This window comes from Dipodomys merriami, unplaced genomic scaffold, assembly GCF_024711535.1.
Source record: "Dipodomys merriami isolate MVZ:Mamm:240054 unplaced genomic scaffold, mDipMer1.0.p SCAF_7, whole genome shotgun sequence".
Taxonomy (NCBI): domain Eukaryota; kingdom Metazoa; phylum Chordata; class Mammalia; order Rodentia; family Heteromyidae; genus Dipodomys; species Dipodomys merriami.
This window is the reverse complement of record NW_027206290.1, coordinates 70,038,088-70,056,687: the sequence shown is the minus strand read 5'-3', so window position 1 is coordinate 70,056,687 and position 18,600 is coordinate 70,038,088. Positions and strand designations below refer to the sequence as shown.

Below are 18,600 nucleotides of genomic sequence, written 5' to 3'. Positions count from 1 at the left end.
AGTTGGCCAGTTGAGAGCCAGGGTCAAACCTGGAAGGGGTAGCTGCAGGACTTATGAGCTTAGCCATGCAACAGGGTGTGCCCCACATTGATAGGGCAAGCAGAGAGGTGGGGGACTCAGCCACTGGGATGGAGCCCCACAGCTGGCTAGAAACTGAGTCACCCAGGGCCCCTCCCTAGATACCTTACTGCCCTCTCCGCCTCCCCCACGCCCCCTCCCAACACTGGAGTTTCTGGAGGGGACAGTGGTCTTGCCTTCATCCCCAAAGCAACATCAGGCTGTTCCCTGGCAGAGACATTGATTTGGAGCTCAGTTTGCATGTCGTTTGCACATTACTCAGTGCATGTCAGAAGATACAAACATCTCCCTTTCCGGGAGAGGGCTGCCTGCTGGGCCCCTCTGCCCTCCTCCAGACAGCAAAAATGCCAGCCGGCTAGACAGGAGCTACACCCTGGCCTCTGACAGCACCCGCCTGCTGCCACCTCCCCCATTCCCTGCTCGAGCCAAATTTAGGCTGCTCTGCTACTGAAAGATGGGGAGAGCAGAGGCAGGAAATAGTGAGGTTGGAGGCAACCAGGCCTTCGCCTGTTCAGGGTAGGGCTGCCCCAGGGGTGCCCCTGTCCCTAAAGCTCTAGGCCCAGCCTCCCCCCCACCCTCCTCCCACTGGAATTCAGCTCTGTTGGGGAACCAGGAACGCTAGGTTCTCAGCTGCAGCCGGGGTGCTGGCTGCCCCATCCATGCGGGAGAGGGAGAGAGGGAGAAAGGCGGGGGAGGGAGAGAGGAGGTCATGGCCGGGGCAGTGGGGAAGGGATCAGATAGCCTCTGCCTGCCCCAGACACTGCCTCCACTGGGGGACACAGAGCCAGCTCTGCTTCTCTGCACTTCCTGCTCCCCCTTTGGTTGTGGGGTGGGGGTCAAGGGCCACAACTGGGACTGAGCAAACTAAACTCTCCCCAGAGGGCTCTACCAAGCCATCTCCCTATTGGCCAGCTTCTTGCCCTGGGTTGTCTTGGTTTTCCTATCTGGAAAATGAAGCTGGCAGAGAGGATGACTTCCAAGCCACTGCCTACATGGAGAACAAGGGCTTCTGGGAAGCTGGACAGAAATTAAGGACAGACAGAGCAATGGCTTTAGGTTTAGAAACCTCTTAGTTGGAGAGGTGACTCTGAAGGATGTTGGACAGGGTGTGGGTGGGCTGAACAGTGGAAAGGGCTCTGAAGGAAGAAAAGACCTGGCTGGATTTCAATCACCTCCAATCCAGGTGTGAGGTTGAGCCCAGTAGCCGGCACCACCGTGGTTGGGGTGTGTGGGATCTGACTGCTCTGGTTTGATGCGACCTCAGTTTTCTCTGCTTCCGTTTCTTCACCTGTAAGGTGGGTGTAATAAATGTCCTGTGGCTGCTAGTAAAATGAACGAGGACAATGAATGCTTGACACACAGTAGGTGCACCACGGTGCCAGCCACCCGGTGACTATCTAGGCCCCTGGAGCTTTTGGGAGGCTCCTGGAGCTATTTAACGGGGACGTGGACACTGAAGCGAGATGGGCACCGGCCGGATGCTGGTTCAAGTCGACACGACCCTGGGCAAATGGCCACACCCCGCTGGGCTTTGGGGCGAGGAGCAGCAGAGGCGCCTACGGGGAGGGTCTGTGGGGATTACTACACCAGCTCAGGCTTGGCACAGTGCCTGGCACATAGCGGGCGCTCCCTGGAGAGCTGGCAGGATGGAAAGGTACCGCCCCGCACAAAGGACAGGTGGGCAGCGTGGGGGAGGGAGAGGAGGGGAGGGCGGAGCCGGGCAGGTGCGCCGTGAGCGGGGAGGCGGGGCCCCAGAGAGAACGCGAGGCGGGCCAGCGCGCGCGCGCGCGCGGCAGGTGCGCGTGGGGTGGGCGGGGCTCCGCGCGGGCGGGGTCTCCAGGTGAACGGGCGCGCGCTGGGAGGCGGGAGACTGGGGCCGGCGGGCGGGCGGGGCGGGGCGGGGGGGGGGGGGGGGGGAGAGGCGCGCCGCCGCGGCCCGCCGCCGCAAAGCGTCCCTGTGTCTTTAACGCCCTCCTCCCTGCGCTACCCCCCACCCGCTTTGTGAGCACCCCCCCCCCAGCCGGGCTACAGCCGCGGAGCCGTCCCCCCTGCACTGACAGCTGGTATCTAATTACTGTGTGAGAATGGAAAGTCAGGCTGTCCCAGCTCCGGGGAGAGGGGATTAACGTCTCCAGCAGAATACACTTCCTCTGGTGGGTTGCCATGGTTACTCTCATTACCTGCCTGCCCGCGAGGAGCCCGCGCGAGCCGCTTCAGTAGACCCTCGGAACCCTGGCCGGCGAGCGCGCGTGCGCGCGCACGACTCTCCGCTCCTCCCCGCCAGGGCGCACGCACGTGCGCTGTGGGGCAGGGCGGGGGGGGGGGGGTTAGGGAGGGGGAGAAATGGAAGCCGGAGCGGCCGCCCTGCGCCCCGCCCTCCCCGCACCCCTCGCCGCCCGAGCAGCTGTCAGCGGCGCGCGCGAACTCCGCGCGCTGTCAACAGTCGTTGCGCGCGCGCGCGGGCCGCACCCCTGCTCCTTCCTCCCCGCCCCTCCCCCGGCCGGAGGTAGGGCCCACACCTGGGCCACGCACCATCCCCGCTCATCACCTCACCCCGGCCGGCCGCGGGGCCTAACTCAGAGCCGCTCCCTTTCCCAAGAACCCCTTCTGTGACCCCCACTCCCTGTGCTAGGCCTTGGGCCTGAGGTAGGCGGGTCCCCTGAGTCCTGTAGAACGCCCCCTCGGCAGTGGGGGTGGCGGCGGCGGTCATGGGGGGGGGGGTTTAGGCATCGTCTGGGTTTCCACATCCCTCCTTGAGGTGGCAAAAGCCATTGTGCATATGAGTCACCTACGCAGGAGGAAAATGAGGCCCAGGTAGTACCCCCTCCCCTCCCCCTCCCAACCTTGTCTGAGGTCAGAGTTGGGTCGTCCTCGAGCTGTCGTCATCTCTAGAGCATCCTCCTGGCAGCCCCAGGCCAGAGTCCTGCATCCAGGCCCTGACCCTGTCCTGTCTAACAAGGGCGGCTGGGTAGTGCCCGCCTCCCCCCACCCCCTTCCTGTCAGCCGTCAGGATTTGCATTTCCCAGCTCTTCCCCTTCCCTGGCCCTTTGCACACCTTTCTCTTTTCCCACACCCTTTTCAGACACATGAAAGTTAACAAAACTGAAAAAAAAAAAGGCGGGGGGGGGGGCCTCTTGGGACTGCCTTAGGATAATGGCAGCTGTGGTTTGGGGCTGATCCCAAACCGCACCTTTCTCCCTGGCCCGGGTGTGCGTTTGGGTCCCGGCGTGATTTGAAAGAAGATGGAGGTTCAGCGAAGCAGAAAGGAGGTCTTGGAATATGTGAGGCTGTTCCAGATGGCAGGTGCGACTCGGTGGTGGTGGCAGCAGCTCCCCACTAACAGTTGGAGATTGAGCACAAGGGTGGGGAAGAGGCAGGTGCTACACCGAGTCCTCAGTGCCTTGTGTACATACTTATTTATTTATGGGGGGGGGGGGAGAGTCTCATCTCTCTGCCCCATTCAGGCCCGCAGAGCCCAGTGGAACTGTGGGCCATAATATTCTAGTCTGGATCTTTGAAGGGTTTTTTTTTTTTTTTCCTCCTAGTTTACAATAGGTAGTGTTCACAGCCAATGAGAGTATTGCCACCGTCCCATTTAAGCAGTGTCCTCCTCAGTCATCTGATTGCCCTTTACAAATCATGACCAGTTTCTCTTGGAGTACTGAAGAAAGACTTAGTGTATGTTTAGGGGTGCTCTTTGCTCTTTTCATTCTCTGAGTTTGTGTGGTTTTAAAATTTCCTCTCCATCTCATTCACTCTGGGGCTCCTTGCAAGAGGCTGACTCCTCCCCTTTGGTTCTTTAAACCTCAGGCAGGGTAGGAATAAAACTTCGGTGGGAGGAACCTCCCTTCCCAAAACCCCCAGTTCTGGCTGAATGTGTGAAAACAGGGTTTAGGGGACAGGAGGAAGGCCCACGAGGACAGTGTGCACAATGACTTTTGCCTGTGGTCTCCACCTCTTTACTGGCCTGGATGAGATGGAACAGACTCCCCACATTTGCTTGTGCAATCAACCCCCTGAAGTCCTGGTCTTCTACATAAGTGGCAGCCAAAGGTTTGTTTCCTCTGGGGTGGCTCTGCAGACTGACTTTGTCCTCTAAAGGCAATTTAGTTAGTTTTCATGCCTTGTCAAGAGTTGGATCTGTAATGCACTAAGCGGGCATAGCCTAAGGACTTTCCTCTGGTTTCTTCCTTTCACATAGGAGGAACCCAGGTGAGAAATGGCCCCACTATTTAGTTATATTCTTTCAACCATAGCCTGCTTGCTGGAAGGCATACTCCAGTGATGGTGGTGTACTGAGCAGCACCCTGGTGGACTAAAATGGCAATCCCACCTGGATAAGTGAATAACTTACTATGTGCAAGCGACATCGAAGTTCCATTAGCAATTGGATGGCACTTGCCATCGAGGGCAGGGATCCATTTAATTGGCCTCTGTAGGGAGACTCAAAACCAGGAGCTTACCTGAGAGATGTGCCCAAGGATGGTGTGGTTGGTGAGGCCACCCCAGCAAGAGTCTAATGGCCTGATGAGATTTGTTGATCCCCCTCCCTGGTCTGCAGCCTTGGACTAGCAATGGCCCTCCCCGAACCATTTGAGGAAGCCAGAAACTGACCTGCCAAGGGATAACTTTCTTAACTATCAATTAACTTTGCTAGGGAAGACATCAAAATCAATGTTAGGATGTGGGGGCTCCTGCCCCTTCTGTTTGTAATCTATGATAAGTCCCTGGGTAGATGTTTTGAATTCATTACTGATGTTGTCCAAAAGATTCTCCTGTTTTCACTATTAGAAAAATTAGCCCTCACTGGAGATGAAAATATTAATATATTAAGCTTGGAAGTACAGAGCACTTCTATATTTAATGAGCCAATGGCATATTTTCCCACTAGTCACCTCCATGTTTCCATGATGGAGACATTTCTAATCAGATCTCAAAATCTTATGCATCAGAAGTAACTGGGAGGGGTCTAATAAAACCAGCAGAGCATCAGATCTGGTAGGTTTGTGGTAGAGCCTTGAAAATGTGCATTTCCAACAAGTTTCCAGGTAATGTTAATAACGTTTACCTTTGAGGACCAGTGTCCTAAATATTTTGTAATATCAGTAATTCTTAAATAGACATTTGGTGGTTTCTTCAATGATTTGCAACCTTGCTTTTAGATTAGAACCAGAACAGGTTGGTCTCAAGGGAGTTGGTGATATTCAAGAAAGTTGGAGGCTCCATAAAAATGGAAAACCATTGCCATGGCTGGTTTTGTTGTCCTGGGTCTGGCCAGCTGTTTTGGAGTCAGATGGTTCTGATGGCTGGAGTGTGTTGCCATGGTAATGTTCTTCCCCACAGATGAAAACCCCAGAGACTGAACCTATATATGTGACTGGTGTTTTTCATGGCTTTTCCCATGGGATGCTACATAGTTCCCTTCCATCATTCCTGCTTGGCATTTCTGGCAAGCTGAGGTGGTCAGGAGTCTCCAGGTTCCTTCTTGATCTAGCCTTAGAAGTGAAATGAACTTCCTTGGTCAATCCAATGTGCCGCTTGTTTAGAGCAACAGATTTGAAGAAGCTAATTTGGGTATGAGGCAGAAGTGGGTTGGCAGGCCATCCCAAGTCTATGGGGGAAGGAGCTTTCTGCTCCCTTAATTAGCAGCTCTTGCCTTGTAGAACCGTCTGAATTCCCAGCTAGGGAGGGTGTGCCCCTCCTGCAGCATTTAGCATGAAGGTCATTACCTCTCTAGATACAAAGCATGGCACAGAACATGACTACTGTCAGATCCCTTTGTTGCATCTTCCCAGACAGATATCTTGATGTTCTTCCCTTAGGGTGTTGCACACACAGTGTCCTGGTAGCCACCAGCTCACCAGAGGACAATTCAAGGTATGGCTCTGCAGACCTTACAGGATCTGGGCTGTCATTGCTACAGGCCCTTTCCTTGTGTGCATCTCTGCTATACAGATAGGCCAATTAGAGGACCCAAGTTTGAACATCAGCAATTGTGTGTGTGTGTGTGAGAGAGGGGGGGGGTGAGGGAAGGAGGGAGGGGAGAAATGGGAGGGAGGGGGAGGGAGGGAGAAGGAGAAGGAGAGGAGAGCCTGTGTCCCTGGGGCTTGAATCAGGGCCTGGGTGCTGTCCCTGGGCTCTGCGCTTTTTTTGCTCTACAACTTGATTCATAGCTCCACTTCTGGCTTTTTGGTAGTTAAATGGAAATAAGAATTTCACAGACTTTCTTGCCTGGACTAACTTTGAACCATGACCCTCACATCTTAGCCTCCTGAGTAGCTAGGATTACAGGCATGAGCTACCGGTGCCTTGCAGCAATTGATTTTTAAAGAGGGAGCCACTGCTAACTGATCCGCTGAACAGCTTCTCTGTGATACTTTTATGGCCACATTGGATCTGATGTAAAGCTGCTACTTTACCCAAGAATGACTGGAACAGAGATGGGTCAGGCACTAGACAGTATATTTCACTGACTTATGTAGATTCATTAGTTATAAATTGAATTTATGTCCCAAGTTTATGGAATAGCCTTAGTTGTTATTTAAGAATTTAATAAAGAGTATGCATCTTTTCTGGTTGTGGGCATTACTACCCCAGAGACCCCCTTTGAATGGATCAGAGGGACAGGAAAGAACACACATTCATAACCACAAAGTATCTAAGCTCAGAGAGTCCAAAGGAAAGAGATGGACACTTACCAAACTATGTGCCAGATGCTTGGCACATTCTTGCTTGATCCGTGAAATATCCAAGTAGGGCTTTTTTTTTTTTTAAGGCCTGTTTTACTGGTGAGAAAACTTGACTTTCAAGAGATAAGGAAGTGTCTGGGCATGGTTCTACGAGCCTGTAATACCAGCTGCTCAGGAGGCAGACACTGGTAGGATCACAGTTTGAGGCCCAGCTCTTCGGGGGGGAAAAAGATAGCTAGACCCCCCATCTCAACAAATAAGCTAGATGTGTTGGTACATGTCTGTAATCCTAGTTACACAGAAGTTGTCAACTGGAGCTCTTTGTCCAAGGCCAGACCTAGGCAAAAAGTCTGAGATCTTATTTGAAAAATAAGAAAAGCAAAAAAAAAAAAAAAAGGATGGGAGCCTGGCTTGAGTGGATTGCACCTGCCTAGCAAGATCAAAGGCCTAAAATCAAACCCAAGTACTGCCAGAAAAATAAAGTCACTGAGCTGGTTAGAGAACGCTTTCTACCTCACCTCCCTAAAATATTTCTTCCTCCTACCACATTATAGCATCTTTGTTTTTCAGAAACATGCTTTGGCCTGAAAAAAAATTTTTTTTGCCAGTTCTGGGGCTTGAATTCATGGCCCTAGGCCCTGTCCCTGAGCTTCTTTTGCTCAAGGCTAGCACTCTACCATTTAAGCCACAACACAGGGTTTTTTTTGTTTTGTTTTGTTTTGTTTTTGTTTTTGTTTTTTAGTGGTTTATTGGAGGAAAGAGTCTTACAGACTTTCCTGCTCTGGCTAGCTTCAAACTGTGAGTCTCAGATCTCAGCCTCCTGAGTCGCTGGGATTATAGATGTGAGCTACTAGCACCCAGCCTGAAAAAAATTTATGAGTAGGGAAGCTGTTCTCCCTAAGGCAGTGAAACCCACATTGTGCCACAGGATGTAGGCAATCAAAATACAAAGCCAACCCCTCTACATGTGTTAAAAGATGACATTTTAAAAGACATAGAAAAGCACATGGGTTATGTGTTCTGTCAGTGGCTCTTTGTAAATTGAACTCACCTGTATACCACATCCCAAGGAAGAATTAGAAACCCAAGTGTATTCCTTCTGAGGTTCATCTGTTTGCTTTTGCCAGTTGGAGCCTGGTCCGAATTATATTAGAACTGTCTGGTCATAATATTTATCCCATCCTGACTCTGTCACAGCAGTATTTGAAGGTAAAAATTATAAGCCAGCTAATGAACAAGCTAGTCAGTTATGAGCCCTTAAGATTCACTCAGGGCTTAGGACCTTAGGAGGGGACTCCCCTCTCCCAAGACCAAGGCAAGAGTATAAATCCAAAAAACATCACCCAGTTACAATTTTATAGTTCCTCTCATATAAATGAAGTGGAGCCAGGATGCCAGGGCAGCAGACAGCTTTCCTACACCCATGCATGCACACATAGACATGCATATGTGCAGAGACAACTTCTTCTCTGAGGGTCCTCATTGGCACAGCTCCCAACCAGGAAGGATGCCCCTGGCTAGAGGGCCTTGTACAGGCTGTTGAGGTCATGGCCCAGGGTTGCCTGGCTGGTATGCTGCAGGCCTCAGAACCCCACCCCCACCCTCACCCACAGCTGCCCTTTCTTCTCCATCTGCTCTCTGCTTTCAAGCAGGCCAACGCAGAGATAGTCCTGCTCAGTCATCACTGCCTGTCCGTGGCCAAAACATGTTTTGAGCCAGTGTCCCTGCCAGCAGGACCTGGATTCTACCAGGACCATAAAGTCTGAAGTCCTAAGCCACCTCTGCTTCCCTCCAGCCTTGTCCCCCAGGCAGGCTCCAACCCTAACAGCCCCTTGGGGTTATGTGATGCTCAGCCCCATCACACCTGGGGAGACTCGCCAACTGCAAGCACTTCTTACTAACGATGTTTACAGAATGTTCCCCGAGGGCCAGGTTTGGTGTAAACCACTGACCTCATATCTCATTCATTCCCACCCACCCACCCACCCAATGTTCACAGAAAGTTTCTTTATCCCCCCTTTTATAGATGAAGAGCGCAGGGCTCAGGGAAGCAGAATAACTGCTTAGGGTTACACAGCCACTTAAGTGATGGAGCTGAGTGTCTGAGCAGTCCTACCCAGCTGCTACGTACAACTGATCTTGAATTTAGTAGTTAGCAAGCACCTACTGTGTGTCAGAGGTGCCGGAGACAGCTGTAAGCCAACAGATAAAGCCCATACCTGCACAGAAGTCACCTGGAGAGGACATCCTCTGTGAATGAATTGCCTTGGAGCTGTGTCTCAGCACTTTTAGAGAAACCCAAGTCCCTACCCCATGGCTTGCCCTTGATCTCCCCAGCTCCCTCCCTGTAGGGAGATGATAGTTGAAATTCCAGGATGTCTGAGTCTGTGGGCCCCATGGATCATGAACTGTGTTTCATGGAGCAAAGCTTCAGGCCTGGAGTTTCTCCTGAAGCCTTCCCTGTCCCTGGATGAGGGAAAGCAGGTACAAGCCTACAGCTCTTTGCTATGGAGGACCTATCTCTGTCAGCCAGCTGACAGCACTCATGCTAGCCTGATCAGAGGGTCAGTGCCCATGGCTACCCCGCTCCCAGCCCTGCCACCTCCACATGGTCTTCTGCCTGATTTTTTTTTTTTAACATCTCCCTACACAAAGAGCCCTGGTGCTGTGGCTGGCGCTCAGCTGCTGGAGTGGGGCGGGCCCTTCAGAAAGGCCTCAGGGTGGAGGCAGGAGCCACCCAGGTGATGGGAGCTAGTCTCCTGGGACCTCAGCCCAGGACCACAGTGAAAGGTTACTGCTAATTGGTGAGCTCCTGATGGGGCTGCATCTATTTAGCACTCTCCCCTCCCCAGAGACTTCCAGGATGGTCTTGGCACAGCCTGTGATTTGAGAGCTCCCGCCTGAGTCTGGCACAATCTGTCTAGAATTGTGAACACCGAGCCTCTTGGTTTTTAATTTGTACTTGCGTTGCCGTAGTTCTTTGCCCATTGTTGTTGGTAGATTTAGTAGCAGCCCTGACTCTGATACCCCCTCCCCGGGTGCCCTGGCTCCCTCCCTTCCCCAGCCCCCAACCCCACTATTGGAGGCCATGCTGGGCCAGGGAGCCGCATGGTCCCTGCCCTCCACCCATGGCTGGGCCCCAGGGTACAGCTCTCACCCGCCATCAGCCCTGACACTAACACAGCTTGTCCACTCTGTCGCAGGGGGCAGATGGCCTGTCGGAGCCCGAGGGCATCTCTCTGAAGCGGGTTGCTGTGGTGGAAGATTTCTTTGACATCATCTACTCGATGCATGTGGAGAGCTCCGCAGAGCCAGGCAAAGCCCCCAAGCACGCTGGGCAGAAGAAAACCTACCGAGCGGTGAGATTTCTGTCTCTGCCTCCACTCGCAGCCCCAGGCCTTGGCAGGAGGCCATGGGCTCAGCACATGTTGGGCGGGGGCGGGGCAGGGAGCTGAGGCGTGATGAAGCGGCCTTTGGGGACCCAGGGGGGCACGGGGTAAGGGCATGGCAGCCAGAGATGGCTGAGGGGGTGAGGGGCGGGCTCTGCGGTTGGTTGGAGTACAAAGGAGAAGCAGGTTGAAGGGCGGAGGAGGAGGGAAGGAGTGGGCCCTAGCAGGGAGGACATCCTCCTCTTCTCAGTTTCTGCTTCAACCCCCCCCATCTCATCTGTCACTTGCAAGCCCCCTACCTTGTGGGGGTGCAGGGGAGCCACAGATAGTAGGAACCTAGGAGCCTGTGTCTCTATGGCATGGCATGTGTGTCATGCCAGGCCTGTCCGAGAGCGCTTCCTGTGTAGGAGCTTATCCAGTTTCCCTGAGTCCTGTTCAGTATGCCTGGGCTTCCCCAGGGGATATCAGAGGGCCCATGTCCCAGCCCTCCAGGAAGTTTGGGGTCTGGAGGCTAAAGGCCAAAGCAAGATACACAAAAGCAGACATAAGTCCAAGACCAGCTTTGAGAGAACAAGAACCCAAGTATCTGAGGTGTTCAACAGAGGCTCTGCCAGCCCCAGGCCTTGTAGAGACTTGGGGACTTTGTGGAGAAGGTGGTATCTGCTTAGAAGAAAGTTTAGAAGCTTTGTCCAATGTGTGTCTTCCTCCTTCCCTCCCCTTCCCTCCCCTTCCCCCACGGTCTGCCCCACATCTGAATCTGTCACTGTGGTTCATGCTCAGCTCTGAGCCCATGAAGCCAGGCCTCACAGCTGTCCTGTAACCAAGGCACTGGGGTCCCATTTGCCAGTTAAGGAAACAGATCCAGAGACCTGAACCACTTGTCCAAGGTCATACAGCACCGGAATGGCAGCAGGTGTCTTCACCTTCCTTCCTGCTTACTCCCCAGAATCCTAGAACCCTGCCCTCTGTGACCAGACTTCTCCACCTAAGATGATCACCTAAGGTGATGTGAACCTCCCACCCTTGTCCCAAGTTCTGGGTGTGGACAGCCTCAAACTGTAGCAGAGGTGGCTGAAAGTCTATAATGTCATTACATGCCTGATTCTTAGAAGAGCTAACAACTTGGTAGTCCTGGTCCTCAGATGATGTCCATTTCCCTGAATGGGTATTAAAGATGGACCCCATGCCAGGGGTCTTAGAGTGGCATGAGGCTAGGCTGAGGGCAGTGGGGGGAGGCACCCCATCTCTCTGCCTCTCCTGCTACTTAGTGTGTGCTAAGTGGTTTGGGGTTAGAGTCTGGAGTATTTCCACTTGAGGGCCATAGAAGAAGACAAAGTCCCTCAGGACTGATGAGTCTCAGCATGTTTTCTCGGCACTAAGCCTACCACAGTGCTGGGCACAGGGCATGTGTCAGGCTCTGCCCTTAGCACTTCAGCATACAGTGCTGAGCTTTGCCTGAGTGCAGGCTGCATGTGTGAAGCAAGTTCTGCTCTTAACCCATTTTTAAGCTGAGGAAACATGCTCAGAGAGCCAGCCTGCCTGCCTGAGGTCACTAGGCTGGTGTTTCAGAGGCAGACAGCTGGCCACTACACATCCTGCCTGTCCATAAACCTCCTGTGGTCAGCTAGTGAACCCAGCCTCTTGCTGTCTTCTGGGTGGATGGGCTTGGGCTGGCCCATCCACGTGATTTCCCTGTCCCTCAGTGCTGGACACTGAGTATTACCCACAGGCTTAACTTGGTTGGGATCTGCAGCCTCTATACCACGGAGAAGACAGGGCAGTGCCTGGCTGATCCTGACAATGCCTGTGTCCCTGGGTCAAGTGGATATCCAGCCCTTTGCTCTGTACTTCCTGACTTCTCATCCATATGCCCGGCGCATGCCCCACTTCCTGTTGCCCAGCCTGGAGCTGGCACATGACTGGCATCAAGCCAGCTGGGCTGCACACAGAGCTGGAATTTCAGCAGCGGAGCCAAGGCCAAGTCGAGCAGGCCAGCACCCCCCACCCCCCGCAGAGGGTGTGAGGCTGTGGAGGCCGGCACCCTCCCTCTTCCCTGTATGCCTCCTCACCCTTCCCCTCCTCTTCTCCATCTGTCACCCTTCTCATGCACCCTTTTCCTTTTTCAGGGGCAGGGATGGTGCCAGAATGGTTTTGTCCCGCTCTTTTCATCTGCTCCCATATTTTTTCCACCCAGGCCAAGCTCAGCCTCACAGCAGATAGAAGGACCCCACCCCCACCCCGCCATCCCATCCCTGCCTGTTGAAAGAGCCCCCAAGGAAAACCCATGCTGATGGTTGCAGAGAGGCACAGCCTGGCACCACAGGGGTTGCGTCAAGCCCTTGGCTGAGGCGATTTTGGATTTGTCCCCTTGTGTTTTGCCAAAGCTGAATCCTGGGACTGCCTCAGACTTTAGGGCACAGAGGCTGTCCAGAATTCTTACAGGCCCTGGGTATGGCTCGTGTAGTGAGGTGTGCAGATTTGCTCAGGCCACTCTGAAGTAGGAAAAAAAACTATCTTGCACCTACTGCTATCCAGCAATAGATCAGAAAGGGCAGGTAATGAGCTCTCTAAGCCTGGATGTATTTGAGCCAGCACTAGATGATATGTATATCAGATAATGCAGGGCAAGTCCTGCCCTAGAATCTCAATGGCCTCACCAGTGCCAAGTCTGGAGAAGGTTCCAGGTGGTCCCTTAAAGTCCCCTTGAGCCCACAGAAGGCTGTTTCTTTCTCAAGGAGCATTCCTGCATTTCCAGTTTCTGCAGCCATCTGGGTTGGAGTGGTTCTTTTGCTTCCTTTTTCTCTCCCAGGGTACTGAGGCCAGATCAGCTTCCAGAGCCCAGACCTGGCTACCCAGACCACTTTAGAGTTGGGGCCAGATGTGGTCAGCAGCTGCTCCAGGCCCACCATGTGCTAATCCACCCACAGGGCGGAAGGAGGATCTTGTAAAGTGGTGCAAATCCCCCCAATTGGCCTCATCTGTCTTTGTCGTTCTCCGAGTTGGGAGTGAAAACGGGGCCTTGCAAGTCAGCGACTCTGCAAATAGCTCCTGCTCTCCCTGCCAGCAAAATCCCTCTGTTTTTACTACTAAGAAAAATGGAAAAGGCAAATTCATACATGGGTGTCTGTCCAGGCAGAAGGACCAGAGAAAGAGCAAGACTGTAGGCAGCCTAGGGCAGCTGGTTAGAGATGGGGGCTTGGAGGTGCCCCCTTGGAACATGCATCCACCTCTGTCTGCTTCATGCTTTTGGCATGTACATGGGAGTCTGTTTCTAGAACAGGATCTGCAGTTCTAGAACCATCTAAAAATCATTGTTTTATGTAAGCACCCATAAGGGTCACCCTTCTGGTTTCACCTCAGTTCACAGTCTTATGACCTGAGGAATCCCTGTCTGCAAACAGAAATAGAGACCCCATTTCTGGTCCTGGGCAAACCTTGAGGGTGAATCAAAAGCTACCTGCTTTTAGGGTTGGGGTTGGGGAGAGCAACCTCCTTTACCCTGCAGCATTGTAGAGCTAGGCTGGTCTGTGTTCTACTAACTTTTCAAGGAGCTCAAAGCCAGGCTACAGACCTTGCAGCTGTGCAGGCAGGGTTCTGCACTGGCCCTTCCACCCCTCGCTGAGATTCAGGGCCAACCTCTGTCCTGTGTTCTCCTTTCCTGTGGCATTTCAGCCAGCCCTGGCCCACTGCTGGGGCTCTGCTAAAGCCTATGAATGTGGTGCTCTCTGTAGTTCAGGTGGCAAGAAGAGCCCTGCTTACCTGTGTGTAGGCCAGGGGACGCTCCTTGAACCTTTCAAAAAGTGTCTCTAAACCGGGCAATGGTGGCTCATGCCTGTAATCCTAGCCACTCAGGAGGCTGAGATTCAAGGATTGCAGTTCAAAGCCAGCTTGGGCAGGAAAGTCCATGAGACTTATCTCCAATTAACCACCAGAAAACCGGAAGTGATGCAGTGGCTCAAAGTGGGAGAGTGCTACCTTTGAGCACAAAAGCTCAGGGACTAAAAAAGAAAAAAAAAAAAGTGTCTCTGCCCATGGCAGGAGATGAACAAGCTCCTCCGGCAGAGCCTCCCCTGCTCTTCCCCGCTGACTGTGCATCCTCCTCCTTAAGCCCACTCAGCTCTGCTGAGGCCTGACCTGAGGAGCCACATCTCAGGGGAGACCGGGGATCATCTGTTGGGCAGAGTCAGCCACAACCCTTGCTCTGTCCAGCCTGTGCCCTACCTTCTTGCATGCTCACTAGCTGGCTCCTGCAGACATCAGCCTTTCTGCCCAGCAGGCGCCAAGAGGAACTTTAGCTGCTCTAGGTTAGGGATGAAGCCATCTATGTGCCTGGCACGAAAGCTTACCACCTCCAAACCTTAGCCCTCAAGCCCAGGAGGACCATCTGCACCCCTCATCGTGGCTTTCCTGTCCCAGCTCCAGAAGGAGAGTCTGGGGCTCACCCTTGTCCCTGACCTCCAAAGGGAGGCTATCAGATAAGGGATTTGGGAGGTAACTCATCAAGGAGCCTGCCTGCTCTGCAGAGCATCAAATCAGCTGAGAAAATAACAACTGTGTCATCAAAATTAACTTGCCTTTGCAACCAGCAAGAGTGGCTCTGGGACTCAGACAGGGGGACTGATCTGGAAGCCCCATCCTAGCCTGTGGTCCTCTAAGGGCTGGCTGCAACCTGGGGTGCCTCACCTTCTATACTTTCCCAACCCTTGCCCCATCCCATCCCCACCCTCAGCCCCACCGCAAGGATGGAGTGGGTTTCATAAGAACCAGCTACATGGCTGCCTGCAGGTGAGGCCGGACCCAGCGCTGTCCATAGTGGGCCCCAGTGCCCTTGGCTAACTTTCCCAGCCGGGCTGGGTAAGGACAGGACTGCTTGGGAGATGCTGCCCCTTAGTGGAGAGGAGTGGAAGGACCACATGTAAAGACAGGCAGCTTCAGCTGGGGAAGCTGACATCAAAGGGAGCCTTTCCCCCAGGGGCAGTCACACCTGTGCCAGGGCATTCCAAAAACCCAGAGTAAGGGAAAAGGCCTGGATATCTAGGCCCACAGTCACTCTTTTACCCATGTTCTCATCTTTCTATTTCCTTCCTTCCTTCCTTTCTCCCTCCCTACCTCCCTCTCCTCTTTCTTCCTCCCTCCCTCCTTCCCTCCCTCCTTCCCTCTCTCTTCTCTCTCTTCTCTCTTTCTCTCTCTCTCTTTCTTCCTTCCTTTCTTCCTTTCTTTCTTTCTTTCTTTCTTTCTTTCTTTCTTTCTTTCTTTCTTTCTTTCTTTCTTTCTTTCTTTCTTTCTTTCGTTCTTTCTTTGTCAGTCATGGGGCTTGAACTCTGGGCCTGAATGCTGTCCCTCAGCTCTTCAGTTCAAGGCAAGCCATAGCACTTGAGCCATAGCACCACTTCCAGTTTTCTGAGTGGTTTATTGGAGATAAGAGTCTCACGACTTTCCTGCCTGGGCTGGCTTTGAACCTCGATCCTAAGATCAGCCTCCTGATTAACTAGGATTACAGGCGTGAGCCACCGGCACCTGGCTCTTTCTATTTCTTTAAAAGCATTTTAATCCTTAAAAAATATCTATAAATACTTTTACAGTTTCAATTCAACATGTCAGTTTGTACATACAGTGCATTTTGATCAGTGTTATTCCTTCCATTATTCTCCTTCCCCAATCCATCTATCCAAACCCTCCCCTCCCTTTATGATTCCTAGTTTTCTGTTTCTTCCTCTTCTCCTGGCCTCCCCCTCCCTAGTTAAGGAGCTGTGTGACCTAGAACACTGCCTCAAAGGGCTGTGTGACCTTGGATGGATTAGTTCACCTCTCTGGGCCTTAATCACCAGGAATATGAAAGTACCTTAAGAGCCTTTCTATTGGGAAAAATAGATGCCCTTGTACACAGTTCTCCATTTAAAAAATGTTCTGTACCTATGAGCCTCTCCAGTGGTGAAAAACTGATGTCCATGCACCAACCTTTCATAGTTTTCCCTAAAAAAAGTTCTGGACCTATGAGTCATCACAAGATAAGGCTTATAAACCTTGGGTTCTGTCTCTAGGGTTGAGTGTGATAGTTCATGCTTGTAATCCAAGCAACTTAAGAGGCAGAGACAAGAAGATCACAGTTCAAGGCTAGCCTGGGCAGTTAGTAAGACCATATCTCAAGAACAAAATCAAAAGAGAGCCAAGCACTCGTAGCTTATGCTATAATCCTAGCTACGCAGGAGGCTGAGATCTAAGGACTGCAGTTCAAACCCAGCCCAGGCAGGAAAGTCCATGAGACTCTTTTCTCCAATAAACTACTCAGAAAAAACTGGAAGTGGAGCTGTGGCTCAAGTGGCAGAGCACTAGCCTTGAGCTAAAGAAGCTCAGAGACAGCACTTAGGTCTTGAGTTTAAGCACAGGACCAGCACAAAGAAAAAAGGAAGGCTGAAAAGAAGCATGGGTCAAGTGGTAGGGCCTTTGGCTAGCAAGTTCAAGGTCCTGGATTCAATTTCTTCTGGCAGAAAAAAAAAGGAATAAGTTGTGTATCCTATCCTAGAGAAGTGTTTGTAAGTTCACTTTTTATTAGCAGCAATAAATCTTCTAGAGGAATATGGTTAGAACGTGAGCTAAAGACTACATAATGTTCATATACCTTGCTTTTTTTAATTTTTAACCTCCTTTATTTTTTAAAAAAACAGATGGTTTTCTGGAAACTTACTGGCTTTATTTCACAGTTAAGGATGGAGGTCAACTGTCCTGTGCACCACACAGTCCTTCCTTGTTGGGCAAAGGCTTGAGCACCTGTCACCAAAGCATAGAGCTTGGTGACCCAGTGGCCGAGTCACTCTGTGGCACCATATGACATACCAACTCTTTTCTTCACAGATCGCAGAGACCTACGCCTTCCTCCCTAGAGAGGCTGTGACCCGCTTCCTGATGAGCTGCACTGAGTGTCAGAAGAGGATGCACTTCAACTCCAATGGTCTGGAGCCCAAAGGTAAGGGGCAGGTGTATTGCAGGGCCCAGGCAGGAGTGGTCTGGGGAACCTGGCCCTTGCCGGGCTCTAGTGCTGAAAAATGTAGGTCTGGCTGCTGTCACCATTTCCAGAGGCCAGTGCAGGGTGGTGAGCTGCCCAAAGGACCTCATTAACATTTTTTTTTTTTTTTTGGTTGTGGGGCTTGAACTGTGGGCTTGGGTACTATCCCTGTGCTTTTCAGCTCAAGGAGAGCACTCTACCACTTGAGCCACAGCACCACTTCCGGCTTTCTAGTGGTTTATTGGAGATGAGAGTCTCATGGACTTTTCTGCCTGGGCTGGCTTTGAACCGTGATTCTCAGATCTCAGCCTCCTCATTAGTTAGGATTACAGGCCTGAGCCACCAACACCCAGCTTCTCATTAACTTTTAAACCAAGTTCTCTCTTAGAATCCAATAATCCATCCTTACTGCTTTTCTTTTCTTTTTTTTTTTTTTTTTTTGGTAGGTTGTGGGGCTTGAACTCTGGGCCTGGGTGCTATCCCTCAGCTCTTCAGCTCAAGGCTAGCGCTCTACCACTTAAGCCACAGCACCACTTCCAGTTTTCTGAGTGGTTTATTGGAGATAAGAGTCTCATGGACTTGTCTGCCTGGGCTGTCCTTTAACCGAGATCCTCAGGTTTCAGCCTCCTGAGTAGCTAGGATTACAGGCATGAGCTACCAAGCGCCGGGCTACTCTACTGCCTTTCATGGCCTAGTCCTTCTTGCCTTTCATGGCCCTACATCCCACCCAGGTTCCTGTTGGAAATGGTCACCCTGATCACCGGTGCTACCCAGGCCTTTATCTTGGCTGATGCTCCCCATACATATATGTGGGCCTAGCCACAGGCTCTCTGAGGAGCATACTGCCAGTGTCCTGGTCAGGTCCACAGCACTCTATTAGGACTAGGCCCTCTCTAGGGTCCATTCTCTCCCTTGTATGTTCCCTTGTAGTCCTCTGAGCAGTAGATCCAGGGGACTGATTAGAATTTTAAATGTACATAGCACCTGTGACCAGATGAATTTGTGCCTGGGAACAATGTCCATGTTGACCAGCCCGATCTATGAGAGCAATAGGGACCCCACTTCAGCTTACACCCTCACCTCAAGTACTTCTTCAAGGGCCTGTGTGCCTGAGGGCAGCACCAGCACATTGATTGGTCTGATATAATTTGTCCTGAAAGATGGTGCTGAGGTGGGTTGTATATCAGGATTTGGGGCCTACATCCACACACTGAGGACCCCCCTGGGTACCAGGCATGCAGACGATGCGGATGCGCGCGCGTGCGTGCGTGCGTGCGTGCGTGCGTGCGTGCGTGCGTGCGTGTGTGTGTGTGTGTGTGTGTGTTCCCCTGTATGGAAGGAATGTGGGAAAGAAGCATAAGCAATTTATACAGATGTAGTTCAAGTAGTAGAAACCAACCATGTACAGACCAAGCTGACCACAAGTAGGGCACCAGAGTCC

General features: G+C 52.1%; 1 protein-coding gene across 4 annotated transcripts in view; it reads left to right on the top strand.

The window, feature by feature from the left end:
- The window catches only part of Nol4l (nucleolar protein 4 like), a 125,366-nt gene that overhangs the window by 40,844 nt on the left and 65,922 nt on the right, over positions 1–18,600 (top strand). For 2 of the 4 annotated variants that reach the window (XR_011368730.1, XM_070007039.1), the window contains exons 2-3: positions 9,971–10,126; positions 17,009–17,120. Coding sequence is in view for 3 of the 4 variants with exons in the window: in XM_070007039.1 (XP_069863140.1) it covers positions 9,971–10,126; positions 17,009–17,120 (268 nt within the window). In the remaining variant the exon portion in view is untranslated. Of the gene's footprint in view, positions 1–2,575; positions 2,725–3,317; positions 3,382–9,970; positions 10,127–17,008; positions 17,121–18,600 lie in introns of those variants that run through there. The other 2 variants (XM_070007040.1, XM_070007041.1) reach the window with 2 other exon arrangements.